This window comes from Phyllopteryx taeniolatus, chromosome 9 (genome assembly GCF_024500385.1).
Source record: "Phyllopteryx taeniolatus isolate TA_2022b chromosome 9, UOR_Ptae_1.2, whole genome shotgun sequence".
NCBI lineage: Eukaryota > Metazoa > Chordata > Actinopteri > Syngnathiformes > Syngnathidae > Phyllopteryx > Phyllopteryx taeniolatus.
In genome coordinates this window covers 31,383,700-31,399,672 of record NC_084510.1, presented here as the reverse complement: position 1 = coordinate 31,399,672, position 15,973 = coordinate 31,383,700, and the positions used below count along the sequence as shown (strand labels likewise).

Genomic DNA, 15,973 nt, shown 5'->3' with positions numbered 1-15,973 from the left:
ATTTCTTTTTATTTTAACAGACTTCCATCTTTTTATGTAGTTGACCTTGCACAATATTTACATTAGTTTTTCCCTATCAAGTGGCGCCCTCTGTCGGTGTTGTCCGTCGCTGCAGCCTTTGTTGGGCTTGCTGCTTTTCTTCTTCGGTTCCTCTTCGTTCTTCTTCGTTCTTCCTGGTTCTCCGCTTCAAAGTGTCCCGGCACTCCGCTCAACAAGTCCAAAGTTGTCCGGACGCGGGAGCGGGATGGACGCGGTGACGGGGAGCCCTTCTCCGAGAACAACTCCGGCGCCTCGCCTGAAAATGTGACGAGCGAGACGCCAGCTTGATTTTGTTTTCTCTTCCACGAGCGGTTGTAAGCGGCTGCGGGCTAACTGTTAGCCACCTAGCGCGCTAGCTGTTAGACACCGAGCGCCCGGTAGCTGCCGGACACTTAGGCCGTGTGAACGTCTTCGACCGCTGGGCGGCGGAACGGAGCGCCGAGCATGGAGAACAAGGACAAAGTTCAGATGCGGAACCATCCACGCAGGTAACAGGCGACCTTCTCCGCCTTAGGATCGCGCTTTAAAAACAGTTACGATGACGTCATCCGAAGCAGCCGCTCAAATGGCAGAAGTCGTCCTCACTGCTGCAAGTTATTGGGCAGTCTGCGACACTAGCTGGCTCATCGGTTTTTGGGCGGTCTAAGTCACTCACTAACCGCTTCAGCAGTTTTTGTTCGCTCTATCACAGTGGCTGATGGGTTCAAGTCATCGTTCGCTCTACTACACTCACTAACATGTTTGAGTTATTGGTCGGTCTAATAGACCATCTGACTTGGTTTGGTTATTGGCGCTGCTGCGCGCACTAGCTGATTCAGCAGTTATTGGTCACTCTAGAATGCTGTCTGACCGGTTCAAGTTATTGTTCGCTCTACTGTTTGCTTTGCAATACTACCACACATCAAGTCAGTGTTTGATCTACTGCACTTCAATAACAGGTTATTGGCAGGTCTAAGAAATGCAATTGAAGGTTCCCGTTATTGGTTAACCAGGTACCGCTACTACCCGGCCCAAGTAATTGGTCGGTCTAATAGACTTGCCAACAGTTTGATTGACAGCAGGAAGTGTTTGTCTTGTCGCTTTATCAGCACATGGATGACGTTGCTGTCGTGCAAACTCTTCCTGTTCGCGTTGATGTGTGTGACACGTGCACAAGCACACGCGTGTCTGCTGCGACTTAAAGTGGAATTTGTCTCCAGTCTAATTTGGTCTCCACATTCCAAGGTGGGCGGCGCTCATGCTAAGGTGCGCTCACTTGCTGCATCGTGAGTGAGTGTACGAGCAAAGTGTACACGCCCACTCAACTCAGCTGAACGACCGCATGGCATTTTCGGGCTTTAAGCTCAGTTGCTGCCGAGCTATAAAAATGCAGCCGTTAAAGTATACATTTGGCGTGTTTTACAACAATACTTGAGGTTGAACCAAAGAGGCCCCAAAAAATTGTCACACCGCAGAGACGAGTGTCCAAAATTTGAATGAAAAAAATGACCATCTCTGTAAAATAAGGCTCTGAAATCATGATGACTGAGGCCCGCCCTCCAGCTGCAGGACTGTGTGGGCGTGTTCGATGGAGGCACTCCATCTGTCAATCAAACGCGTTCGCCGTAGTCAGCTACAAGCTGAATAACGGATGCCGGCCGCTACGGTTAGGGTTAGCAAACAGTTAGCTTTCCCGTGTATGCGTTATGTGCGGAGACCACGCGCGCAACAACTCCGAGCGAGGCGCTGACGTGTTAAACGATGTCACCGCGGTCGAGCGAGCTCGTTAGCTCGCGGGCCAGCGAGCGTCATGAGCGGTTAACGTTCCCTTAAGCGTCTCTGTTGTGTGGATCTTGGCGTGGCGCATGGAGCGAGGCTGTGGGCTGTTGGACGGCGCCAGCGACGGTCGGCCGCTGGTCCGCGAGCCCGCTTGCATCGAAGGACGCGACGTTTCTACGAGCGTTTGGTCGCCCCAAGCTTCTTCTTAAATGCTAGGCAGAAAAGTGCAACAAAAGGGACATTTTGGGCATTTCCAACCCACATTATCTTGCAAACCCAATAACAGGCCATCAAAGATTATAGAAGGGGTTCTTTAAAGGCACGCATCCAAGACACAAATACTACACACGTCGTCAAGTTTATTTGTATAACCCTTAATCACAAAAGAGTGTCAACGAATGTTGGGTAATGTATGAAAAACACATAACACAAAATATTGGCATTTTTCAATTTCAGTGGATAAAATTGATTTGACATGAGTAAACGGAGTCGTGCGTGTGTGTGTGTGTGTGTGTGTGTCTGTGCGTGCGTGCGTGTCAGGCATATGAAGAAGCTGAGCGAGGACAGCCTGACCAAGCAGCCCGAGGAAGTGTTCGACGTGCTGGAGAAGTTGGGGGAAGGGTGAGTCGGCGTCTGTCATCACGCAGGCCGCCGCGTGCGCCGTTCGCTAGATCGCCCGCTCGCGCGCGCCCCACTTCCTGTTTCACAAGCTCACTTCCTGCGTGACGTGCATGCACGCGTCTAGGTCGTACGGCTGCGTGTTCAAGGCTCACTACCGAGAGACGGGCGAGATCGTGGCCATCAAGCAGGTTCCCGTCGAGTCGGACCTGCAGGAGATCATCAAGGAGATCTCCATCATGCAGCAGTGCAACAGGTGGCAAAACAATCAGCAGCAGCTTTTTGTTTTTGTATTTGTCCTGTTGAGCTGCATGGCCTTGCAGAATAGTGGATCTGGTTACCTTTTGTGCTTGAACAGTTCTGCAGTTTGAAGTACTTCCTCTGCTTATTTTTTTATTTTTGTTAATTATTTTGATGTTTATTGAAAATGCAGCCGGACAGAAAAGGGTCTTAGGGGACAGGCAGAGGGACAGAACGGACACGGGGACGAGGGGTACGAATCACAGCAGGACAATAGTTAGACAGTCTAGATATTTGAGCACAAGTAACATTAGAACAGACAAATCGTGTTCTTATTTGTGGATGGGCGGGGATAGCCGGTGAGGACGTGCAACAACTAACCAATAGGACAAGACGAGAGAGAACAGGACAGGACAGGACAGGATGTGGGAAATGAGCAAGGCAGTGCTACTGTCAAGTGGTGCGGTGGGATTCTTTTTAGTGTCCAAACACCTGGAAGAACCTGTGAGTTGCTATGTTAGTATAACCTGGATTGTTACAAGTGAGCCCAGCACAAACAATTCAAGCCTATAACCAAACGCGAGGGTCATCAATCATCAATCAATCATCTTCTTCATAACAATCACCTATGTCCACCGTGAATAGAACTTACCTTCATCATAATCATTTATGTTTGTATCGACATTTGCATAAAAATACTTAATGTTCATTACTACTTTTGTTCGTAACTACTGAGGCTCACAATTACATACGTTTATAACTACATGCATAACAAACCTTTTTGTTCATCATTACATGCATAAATAATTTTTTGAAACAATCATTAATGTTCATAACTCCAGGTACATCTCAATCAGTGACAATAAGGTAGAAAGGTCCATTTATTTCAGGCCTCATACGTTATATAGATTCATGAAACAGTGGAAAATACTTTTCAGAGGGAAACATTCTTGCCTAATGTCTACATTAAAACTCATTTTCATAGTTTAAAAAAAAAAAAAAAAGTTTCTTATGTAATATTTTAATTTGTAGAGATGATGAATTTTGGGTTACATTTGCTCTTCAAAAAAAATCAGTGAATATTGAATTTATTTGATATTTCACTCGTGTGTCTTGCGTCACTATAATAGTTTTACTACTTTTTGAATTGAACTGAAGCAATGAAGCTTTTGAGATGTACATGCAGAACAATCATTCACTGCATCTTCATAACAACCATTGATATTCACACTTGCTTGTTACAATCATTTGTGTTCATAACCACAACTATGCATTAATGACTGTGTTCGTAACTGCCTGCATAACAATCATTAGTATTCATAACAGCATAATAACAATCCTTTTCTGTTGGCAACTGCGCGTGTTCAGCCCACATGTGGTGCGTTACTACGGCAGCTACTTCAAGAACAGCGACCTGTGGATTGTCATGGAATACTGCGGCGCGGGGTCCGTGTCCGACATCATACGCATACGCAGCAAGACGGTGAGATACAACTACACGCGCACGCACACATTCACGAAGGGCAGGATGAAATATTGATCACGAAAACGTCTCCATGCGCCAAAGACCGCGGTCGCCGCTCCGGTGAGCAACCGGGGGGGGGGGGGGGGGGGGGGATGAAACTGAGCGGATTTGCGAAAGTTGGTGAACGAAAGTCCGGAGTAGCCTCCTTGATGGTTAGCAAGTCTCCTCTTGTGTAAGTGAGTCGCGTAATGTCTCCCAAAGACGAACGAAAAAACCCAAAAACATAAACAATACTAGAGAGCGCGTAACCGCGGCGTCCACACGGGTAGTCGCCATCTTTTGACGTGAGCTCAATGTCACTTCCACTTTTTACTGTCAAAATAAACATCAAACAAAGAGAAATATTACGTTTGACAAATCTATTTTGATGAGGAAACGCCGCCCGCAACACACATTTTTTTTATTACCATTCTGGAAAGTGCTATTTTTCCCATTAAAATCACAATTACACGGATTACTGCCATTTCCCTTCATTTCAGTGATCTGAGAAAAAGACGAATATTTTGAGTTCCAAACGTGGTGATGGAATGAGTTCAACTTGTATCTCAAGGCGCCGCTGTAGTTGGACTTAGTAGTTCACAACTGAATTCAACTGATGAAAAAATGTTGCGGATGTCACAATGTGTTGACGATCACTTCCTACCCATGAAAGGGTGATGATAAAAGTGCTTGATTTCAAACTTTTTGTCTGGATGTTTTTGTGTGCGCGCAGCTGACTGAGGAGGAGATCGCCAGCATCCTTCAGTCGACGCTGAAGGGTCTGGAGTATCTTCACTTCATGCGGAAAATCCACCGGGACATCAAGGCGGGCAACATCCTGCTCAACACGGAGGGTCAGGCCAAGCTGGCCGACTTCGGCGTCGCCGGTCAGCTGACGGTGGGCCCGCCGCCCCTTCCGCCTTCCGCCTTCCGCCTTCCCTCCGCCGTGCGCCCGCCGGCCTCAATCGCTCCTCTCGCTCGTGGCAGGACACCATGGCCAAGAGGAACACGGTGATCGGGACGCCCTTCTGGATGGCGCCCGAGGTGATCCAGGAGATCGGCTACAACTGCGTTGCCGACATCTGGTCGCTGGGCATCACCGCCATCGAGATGGCCGAGGGGAAGCCGCCCTATGCCGACATCCACCCCATGAGGGTGAGGCGGCCAAAAACTAGCACGCCTCCTTTCGCTCGCGGGCCACATTGTAGTTTCCGTTTCCCTTAGAGGGCTGTGAACGAAATCATACAATTGTCTATTCGCGTTGTCACATTAGAATGGACAGATAACTAGTTTTGAAATCGGTAGTCAAGGCAAAATAGTTTGTTCAGCCGTTGTTCAATTTACAGTGGAACCTTGGTTTTCATGATGAATCCTTTGCAAAAAAGTCTAGCCTAAACCGAATCGTACGAAATCAAAAGCCGTATTTCCTATGAAGAATAATGCAACGCTAATTCATCCGTCCCAGACACCCAAAATCAAAACAAACAAAGGACAAAAATACATTTATTCGAGAATAACTTGAGCCCTACACACAGAAAGAGTGTGAAACAAATATAAGTGACTTAACATTTCACATCACCGGTGATGGTGTATACAGCCAGCAGGGGAGCCGTTTCCGAGTTCTTTCTTGAATTCTAGCCTTCTTTATCCAACGCCCGGCACTCGGAACTTTCGGTCGTAATGACCAGACGGCACGCGACGCAATAACAAGCCTCGCGGTCTGCTCAGCAAAACTGGCAAGTTGGGGCGAGGTCGGCATAACGCAAAAAATCAGGCTGTGAAAATAGAAGTTTGACCACACTGTCTTTGGCCCTATGGTGGCTTGTTTTTGCAGTTGCACTCAAACTATTTGATGCCAGTTAATCCAGTGCGACCGATAACGAAGCCACCACGTGGCCCGAAAAAGTGTGCCGAAAGCCTTCGGATGCTGCGGGCTTTTATTTTGAAGGTTGTGACTTTTGACAGGACGTGTTGGGCAGAGCTTGCATTATGGAATATGCCGTCAATGGACCCTTTTTTCACAACTTATGAAATGCTTCGGATGATTCCGGGAAATGATTGGCCGTAAATGCCATATAATAATTCCATCAATGCGTTGCTAGCGGTCCATGTTTGAAGCGCGTGCGTCTCCGCCCACTTCCAGGCCATCTTCATGATCCCCACCAACCCTCCGCCGACGTTCCGCAACCCGGACGTTTGGTCGCCGCACTTCCGGGACTTTGTGAGCCAATGCCTGGTGAAGAACCCGGAGAACAGGGCCACCGCCACGCAACTGCTGCAGGTAGCCGGCCGCACGCCAAAAGGAAAGTAACGGGGGGGCTCACTGACATGGCAGAGACCACAAACAATTCCATATGAATACAAATAACGGGAATACGCTGTATGGATAAAAGTACTGGGACATAGGAAAGCAGTCATAAACTGAAGAAATAATGGCGCAGTACAACGGGCGGAAAGTTGAAAGAGATGACAAGACTTCATTTGTCTCTTTTTAGGAAAATACATTGAGGGAAAGACATTTTTATTTGATGAAAAAAATTTTTAATTTACAACGATAATGTTGTAATATTATGAATTGAAAGTTATATTTCTTCAAGGAAATCATTTGTAATTGACCAGAATAAAGTTGTTCTTTCAGGAAAATAACATTCTCATATTGTGAGATTGAAGTCATATGGTGCAAAGTTGTCAAATTTTGAGAATGAAATCATATTTTTGTTTTTGAGAGAGAGAGAAATTACGTAATATAGGGTTAGATTAGTCATATTAGGGAAAACAAGATGATCTCAAAGTTGTAATATGAAAAGAATCCAATCAGAAAAGAAGGGGCAATATTGTGAGACGGCGTATTTTGTTGAAGAAAACATTTTCTTCTTCTCCAGCACGCTTTCATCAAGGCGGCCAAGCCCGGCAGCATCCTGAGAGCGCTCATCAGCGACGCCATGGACATTAAAGCCAAGCGGCGAGAGGCGGCGGCGGCGCACGCGGAGCACGACGACGACGACAACGACGACGACAATTCCGTACGCTCGGATACGGTTTGTCGGGTTGACGCTTCGCTCTTGACTTGATTTCTCTGCGCTCTAGGAAGAGGACGAGGTGGACCAGGGCACCATGGTGAGGGCGGCGCCGGGCGACTCTGCCACCGTGCGTGCCGCCGGCGCCGCGGGCCGACGAGACGGCGACGAGGAGGCGGGGACCTTGCGCTCGCAGCTGGGAACCATGGTCATCAACTCGGACGACGACGCGGGCACCATGAAAAGTACGTCGCCGACATCAGAACATGTTTGGAGTCATTGCGTTTCCGTTTTGAGTCTCCGACACCGCCGCTTCTCACAATTTTCACACCGCAAATGTTTTATTGCTAACGTAGCTTCGCTATTGTTGGAAGTCAGTTTGAACATTTACACTGCGCTTAAATAGAGAAAAAGAAACAACTGCTTTCTACTCAGCTCAAATATGTTGCACATAAAAGTTCAATCAAAATGTACCTAAATGTTTGAAAGCACTTTTGAAAGATTAAATGCAAATGTATTGTATTCCAAAGTTGAATGCAACTTGACTCTACTTAGCAGATGTACTGTACTGGATCCAAATCAAGTTGAAGCCACACTTGAGAATGAATGCAATAGAAGTCGTGCTGAGTAAGTCATCGATTATATCAATTGGGCTGACTTTTAGATGTCAGCACAAACATTTTTGACAACTTAGTCCAACTTTCTGACCCATTTTTGCACAAAAGCAACTTCAGTTTCCACTAGGAAACAGACAGAATGAGCAGAACCATTTTTTCCCCAGGTTGGTTTTTTGCATATGACAAGAAAAGAGTCCGGTGGCAGGCAACCTTAACCCGGTTAGCCAGTTACCAGGCAGCTGCTAACCAGAGCCCACAAAATCCAACTACACTCTCATTCGCCGACGTGCACGTCACTCACCAGGTCAGGGCCCCGCCTTCTATAGCCACACGTACTCAAAGTCACGGACGCTATCATCGAGAACGTCAGGATGACGACCCCAAGTGGACAAAAATAACACCTGCACTTTATTTTGTATGATGTGTTGCTATTGTTATTTAGTACTGAAAAATACATTTTGATCCCATTACTGGAACATTCTATGGCATAATTGGTGGAGTACTTGGTTCTAAAAGTATTCAATAAATGCAGCTAGAGGTGCAGCAATGAATCAACAACTCATTGATTCTCAAATGAACTATTTTGATCATCAATTCATTGTTTAGAGACCTTGTTTAAATGTAAGTTGTGCAAATCCTCTGATTTCAGCCCCTCTCTGGTGAATATTCTCCCGTTTCTGCCATCCTCCATGAAAGCAGGCTGATTCTCTTGAATCAGTTGAATCAAAAGAAGACATTTGCAAACATCTGCTTGGGAAAGCAATGAGCAACATTTTTTCCCCCTAATTTCTGACATGCTGCAGACCAAACTAGGAACTTAATCATATAATCATTTATGGGGGGAAAAGTTTCATCTACCGGTATTATGAAAATAATAGTTATTTGCAGCATTAGTGTGGATAAGCTGAACATTGAAAAACTTTTTTTTATTCTATCCCTTTATTAGAAAATCAGGACAATATTTCAAATTGACAGTGCAGAAAATGCACAAAGTTCAGTTCCTGGTTTGGTCTGCAACTTCCAAAAAATGTCGATGATTGTTTTCCAAAGTGAAAGCAGAAGTTTGCAAATGTCCTATTTTGAAAAAACCACAAAAGATAATTGGTCCGCTTTTATGGACGATGACAGAATATTGACTGTTGAGAGGCAAAAATTGGACCAATTTTAGGTCTCGAAACAATGAATCGATTCTCCAAATAGTTTGATCATCGATGACTGTAGTTGTGACAGCCCCGCCTGCTGAGAAGTCAACATTGAGCACGTGGCCTCGCGTGTTAGCTGAGCAGCCACCAGAGGGCGCTACAAGCTCATCGACAGTCGCACCTTTAAACGCCGGATGACGTCAACCGTGTCGACTCCGAACACTTCCGGAAGCTTCCGTGAGGAATGTTGACATTATTCAAAAGTTTTAGTTTTTTCTCCCACCATTCTAAAGAGTTCCCGTGTGCCATGATGATAACACGTCTGTGACATGGTTCGCTTAAAACGCCTCAAAAATCAACAATTCTAGACATATTTTTACAGTGTATTTTCGGAAAACAAATGTGCATCCTTTTCGGTTCAGGATCCTTCAGCCTTCCCCACTGCACTGGGTCTGAATACTTTTGGGAATGTCTCTGACATGCTCTCACGCACACACGCACACAATACGGTTAGTATCGAGCTCCTCAAAGTGCATTACCAAACAACATTTAGTCATTGTAATTACTTGACTCCTGTGTGTGCGCGCGCGGGTTTTGCGGTGCGCAAATGGCAACGAGGCGCTATTAGATGAGCTACGGATGCTCCCGGACGCTGTTGTGAATAATCGAAAGGCTTTTCATTTCCAAGCGATTCGGCACAAATGCGACAGAACGGCGCGCCGGGAAGCAAAGCCGACCGTCGCTCGTTGGCGCTCGGACAGCTCGCGTGACATGGCCGACAAATGAATGCATAGCAACATTCAACCGGAGCGGACGATGATCGCGTCTGCTCGGATCGGCCACTTCCACCCGAGTACGACGCAGCAAGCCGATGAAAATGTGGTTTTTCTTTGGCCTTTTATGGGGAGCATTTTAGATATTGTTCCCCATAAATGTAATGTTTTATGAAAATCGGGGTTAAAAAAAACCAAACCGCTTTCAACGTTCTAACTCGATTGTTTCTCAACAGCTTTCGTTTCGTCTGCCGCGTGGCGACGAGCTCACAAGTTCCAGCGCACATTTGTGTGGCCGGTACAAGCGCTCAAGCACTTTAGTCATTGATTGCTTTTTTTTCCTGAATTGACTTTGTTATGGATTATTTTTAGATGGAGTGCTCGTTCCATGTTTTGAAGAAAATGTCACGTTGCTCGTGTAAAATGTGACCGTAGAACACGAATGAACTTCGAGTTTGTTGTCCATGCGGCCTGCTGGCGAAAATGACAAAGTGAACTCGCAAAATATGACAAAATTGAAATGGGGAGTTTGCAGTTTTCAAATTGCGAGCAAGATTTGAATTTATGAATGAATTATTTCCCCCCCCGAAGAAAGTCAGACTACGTAGAAAATGAAAGTTTTTTCGAGAGGAGAAAAAGTCATCAAATCCAGAATAAAGTCATTTGAGTTTAGTTTTAAGATATAAAGGTGCACGTGTCAACGCAAAAGTTGCATATATATTTTTTTGGAAGTCAATCTTGGCTTCTTGAAGTGGCAGACACCCTGAAAGTGAACACATTTGCATTTTGGGTGAACGCCTTCGAATGCTGTGCTTTTGTGTCTTCAAACTAGAAGGCACAAAAGTCTTCTGGGGGAAAAAAGATCAACGTCGTCACGTGCTATCGACAAAGACAAAAATAAAGGGCTTAAAAATAGATTGGATCAAAGACGTAACCGAACGCTCAGGCTGCAGGAGGGAAGCTTTTATCTTCCCAACCGCGCACGCGCAACAAACGAGACGGATTGATTTCACTCAATATGGCAGAGGAATGCTTGAAAAGGGGAATATGGACTGCTCCCTGCTGGCCATTAGTCATTCATCAATAAGTTGACATTTGGGGGCGTGCACTCCGTTTGCTTGTCTTCAAGTCATGTAGTGTAAGCCGAAATGGGCTTCACTCTTTTGTTTGTTTGTTGGCTGGAAACATGGTGGCTGGTGGACCAAGACAAACTAGAACATCTGAGTTGATCGGAGTACTCCACACAGCTGCGAGTCGTACGCGGCCTGAACGGGCTGCTGGAACAGTAAACGTGACGGATATGCAGAAGTTGCTCACTGCGCTGTGCATACCTTACAACCGAAACAGCCTGCCGGCAAAATAAACGATAAACAATACATTTAAAACAAGTGTGACGGTGGCATACGGACGACTAGTTCGCTGTGTAAACGGCCTTGTCAGGCTGCCTAAACGGGCCGCTGTAGCAAATCGAACATTTCGAGCTTTTCACGTCAATGTCAATAGGATCGCGTTTCGATGTCAAAGGCGATTATGAAAGTAGTCATTCAAAATGGAGTCCGCTTGTTCCATTTGATCCTTTCCGTAAGTCTGCCTGGACCCGACCGACCTCTGCGCCGACAGCGACCGAGTATTTCCGGATTCCGTCCGGTCGTCGTAACCCTAAACGTTGGTTTGATGACCGCAAAAGTCCACAGCTTTATTATTCATGAGAGCCTCCGGCAGCAATGCGCTCACACGTCGATATCGTATAGAATTGATGCATATTTTTTGAATGCATATTTGATATATTACAAGTGCACTCAACTGTGTTTAAATGAGCTTGTCTTTCACAGTAAAGCATCGCGCAATATCAAACATGATTAAATTACACTATACTACTTTTTCTTCACGGGGGGGGGGGGGAGTCAGAATTACTTGAATCAAGTTTAAAAAAAAAAATTTTTTTTTAAGTTAATTACTAGATTAAAGTCAGTATTTATATCAAAAAAATCCAGACCAGAAAAAAAGTCAGAATGACTAGAGTATTTTATTTTTCCAGGGGGAAAGTCATAAAATAAAATAACAACTACATTAAATGATTTAAAAATAGTTTTTTTTACAGAAAAAAAGTCCAAATTACTCGATTAAACTTTTTCTTTTTTCAGGAAAAAGTCTGGATATAAAAATTCCACAATTTTCTTTTTTATCTTAGACAGATTTGTCCAACACAAAATAAAGTAGTTATTAGGTTAAAGTAAAAAAAGAAAAGAAAAATGTCTTTTTATATATATATATATATATATATAAAAACAAAATTGGAATTTTACCTGTATTTACCGTTACGATTTGAATTATATGAAAATGACCCATATATTAAGTTTAAAATGAGACTATTTACAGGAAAGAAGTTGTATGTTTTTAGGGAAAAAAGCGGAATCTTACAAAATTCAAGTTTTTGGGGTTTTTTGCTAGACAAAACCAATTTCTTTTTCATTTTTCAGATATGCATATTAGGAGAGAAGTCCCTTTTTTCAAGGGCTTTCTTATTTTGCCCGCGTGTGTGTGGTTGTCAGGGACGGACGAGAGCTCGCCGCCATCCAAACCGTCGTTCCTGGAATACTTCGAGCAGAAGGAGAAGGAGGCCGGCAGTCAAAATGGAGGAGGAGAGGAGCGCAAAGTGCTGGCTGAAGGAGATCTGGAGCTGGTGAGTGGAGCTGCGGCTTTGTTCCCGCAAATATTCCAAATGTCATCTTTTCAACATTGAGAGGGGGCCCGCCTCCTCCTGCCGGGCAGGCGCGCAAGCACTCGGCCTCAAAAATACACGCAAATGAAGAATTCAGTCCAAATATGCCACCAAACTGACAACAGCTCAGAGGATAGACTTAAACAGAAAGCAGCAACATCAAAACTAACAACGCATAATCAACGCGTAATTGATTTTTGTCTTCAATCCCCACATTTGTTGATCTGCAGCTGTCACAAGCAGAGGCTAATATTTTGGGGCACAGAAGAAGCGCAACCATTTGGACTTTGGACTTTATTTAACAGAAGCAACTTTAAAGCTGCCGTATTTTCCCAAACCACCTTTTTCTAGAATTTGGGATGCCATGTTGTCTCTGTGGTGCCTCAGTAAACAAATGGCACCCGCATTCCTGAGGCCTGAAATCAGCTCATCGGAATTTCTCAAACTTAGCGACATCGCTAGCCAAGAGCTCCGCCTACCTCTCCGCTTCCGAGCCGGCGCTGTCGACAAGTCAAACGCGGAGGCGGCCGATCAGAGGAAAGGGGGCGGTCTTAGCCAAATACGGACAAAGCAGATACCAAAGTGGCTCGAACAGATGTAGCCGTGTTTTGGGAACTGAAAGTGATACTTTTAATTGTAAGCCAGTCATTTTCCTTCCCGCTTCTCAGTGACAGCACTTCTCAGTAACATTGCGTAGATGACGCGCCATCCGTTGTGAGACGAAACATAAAGCTTTTGAAAAAGGCAAAAGCGCTTCATCAAAAAATGGGAAATTGAGAGAAGCCAAACGGAGAAGCGCAAACTCAAGTTAAAAGATCAAGTTGAGCACGATATTTGAACGATTTTCTCTTTTGTTTCGTACATGAGGGAACATGACACACACGAGAAGTTTGATTTTGGGATTTTGGGATTTATACTTTCCAAAACAGCAATCGATGCCGATCCGATTGAGTCCGACGGTGACGTAACAGGACGGATGCCGATGTTTGCAGGTCAGTTCGTGGTCGGTGGAAGATCTGCGCGTGCGTCTGGCCGCGCTGGACCCGCAGATGGAACAAGAAATGGAGGAAATCCGACAGCGCTACCAAGCCAAGAGGAAACCCATCCTGGACGCCATCGAGGCCAAGAAGAGACGACAGCACAACTTGTGAAGCGAGGCGCTCCCCGCCGACTCCACCGGTGACACTTTGATACCTTTTATACTCGGCCACACACACGTGACATGGGCGGGGTGGAAAATATGAAATTGTGGACACAACATAGACGTAACTTGGTAGAAATAATGTGCGCGTGCACAAAATACAAATTGATGATATGATGATCGTTCCTGGACCGCTGAGTAAGCAAAAGGAGTGCACCTTCTCTAAAAACAGGCAGCTAGACTTGGGCAAAGGTGCGCTCCATTTGCTTACCCAGACGGCCAAAACAGAAATTTGGGTCTGAAGCACACATTACACCCGTTTTGTGACCACCGATTATTGTGTTTTGCAGCCACAAATTGGTATTTTGTGCGAACGTTATACCTCATTTGTGGCGGCAGCTTAGTATTTTGCGGCGATATCATATTTTATGTTATCATAATATACAGGTGCATCTCAATACATTGGAATTGAAAATGTGATTATATAGATTCACGACACAGAGTACACTGTTTTAGTTATGATTTTGATGATGCGTCGCGGAACGGAAAGCCGCGTCGGACGCTCCCCAAGAAATTCGAATGTTACCTAAGATTTGAATCTTGTCAAAAAGGGTTTTCTTGTGTCGAATGAATCTGAATACATATTTTGGAATAAATAATAACATCAACTCTTCACACTATTCCCATTTATTGAGATGCCTCAAATGAGCATTTTGGGGCAACGATTTCATATTTTGTAGTAGTAATATGTATTTTGTGTCCACAATGGAATTCCCCCAGCGCCCACGTGACGTGCGGGGCCGCAAACGTTTTCCACTTTTGAGCGTCCCCTCGCGGGAGCTCATCCGCTCGCCGGCCATCTCGAAAATGAAAGCGGCGCCGTGTTGCCTGAATGTAGCGTCGCGGCACTACTTTCCTTTTCCTGCCGTCGCGGTTCACTCGTTTGCGTCGTCCTCCGGGCCAAAACGCCAGCAAATGCTCGACACGTTTTGCGAGATGCGCCGCCACGGCGCGCGCCACTTCCTGTTAGCGTTCCACTCTTACGTTTGTTTGCCGTCGACTTTTTTTTTTTTTTTTTTTTTTTTTTCTGGCGGCGAAAGGGAAATAATGTGAGTCGAAAGCACTGGAGGCGAAAATGCCGGAATGTTTTTTTTTTTCTACACGAGCTGTTGTCTTAGCGTAAGCTGCAAATGATCACGTTTGGATTTTCAGGGGCGCGTTTATTTAAAACTTCCAACGTCTCATTTAGTTTTGTGACGGAAAAAGAAAAAAACCCCTGCGAATTCTGTCAACTGGAATCTCGTTGGATGTTTGCGAAGTTTCTGCGTGAATGGCAAAGATGTCCTCGCTTGGGTTCGGGAGGTGTGGCCATCTCCCACCCATTTCACCATCTTTAGCCGGCGTGCGTCGTGCGAGAGAGAGAGAAAGCTTGCTGGCTCATCGGTTGACTAATGCTTGACTGATTAGTCAGTTCTTGGTTCGGCCTGGTGGGTTATTTAGTTGATTGGTTGGTCGATTAGACGGTTGGTTGGTTGCTTCATTGGTTGGCTTATTATTAGTAGTAGTAGTAGTATAGTCATTGACTAATGAACTAACCAACCAGTCAGCGAGTATATTGATCAAATCCGTTGGTCGGCAAGGATTAATCAACTAGTTGGTTGGCTATTTGATGAGTCAATTGATTGATGGGTTGGTTTTTGATCAGTGGATTGATTGCTTGGTTGGTTGGTTGGTTGGTTGACTGAATGGTTGATCTGTTGATTGGCCGGTTGTTGGGTTGGTTACTTACTCAGTTGGTGGCTTCGTTAACCTATTGATTGGTTGGCTGTTTGCAAGGTAGGTTAATCGGTAGGCTAATAGTACAGTAATTGGCTAAAGAATTAACCAACCAATTTGATTCATAGATTGGCTGGCTGCTACATTGGTTAGTGCGTCAGTCAACCGTTTCACTCAATTAACCAACCAATCAATTGGCTATTCAACTCACCAACAACCAGTTGAGTAAACCACTACTCAATTGGCTAAATAAGCAACCAATCAAGTGACTAATGAATTGCCAAAGCGAGCACGTAATGAAGTAAATAAGCAAGCGATGCAGCGAGCGAGCGGAAAAACCTTTCGAACCACATCGGAAACGTCTTCGACTCCAATGTGAGGACACTTTGGAAAATGCAACTTTGGCCGGTTTCCACGGCGACCCGCGCGACGGCGAACGTACACCGAAACGAAGCTTGTCGCCGAATATTCCTTTTGATCTTTTTCCATTCCCGTTGCTGAACGCTTTGTTTGGAGTGCTTACGGGTCTTTTCGTTTTTATTTGAAATTGTTGTCGCTTTCCGGATGCTGTCTGTCTGATGTTTGCTGTATTTAAGTTGTCAACACAATAAAGACAAAAAAGTGCT

At 45.1% G+C, this 15,973-nt stretch overlaps 1 protein-coding gene across 2 annotated transcripts; it reads left to right on the top strand.

Moving 5' to 3' along the window:
* The first annotated feature begins 148 nt into the window (after nt 1-148).
* Nucleotides 149-15,971, top strand: LOC133483396 (serine/threonine-protein kinase 4-like). Of its 2 annotated transcripts, XM_061784570.1 has the most exons (11): nt 149-527; nt 2,338-2,418; nt 2,543-2,671; nt 4,024-4,138; nt 4,893-5,057; nt 5,147-5,314; nt 6,303-6,440; nt 7,042-7,182; nt 7,247-7,421; nt 12,261-12,391; nt 13,423-15,971. In XM_061784570.1, the coding sequence occupies exons 1-11, from the start codon at nt 484-486 to the stop codon at nt 13,579-13,581; spliced, it is 1,446 nt and encodes a 481-aa protein (XP_061640554.1). In that variant the 5' UTR covers nt 149-483; the 3' UTR covers nt 13,582-15,971. The 2 variants fall into 2 exon arrangements, with proteins under 2 accessions (XP_061640554.1, XP_061640555.1); XM_061784571.1 differs by lacking the exon at nt 2,543-2,671.
* The last annotated feature ends 2 nt before the right edge of the window (nt 15,972-15,973 follow it).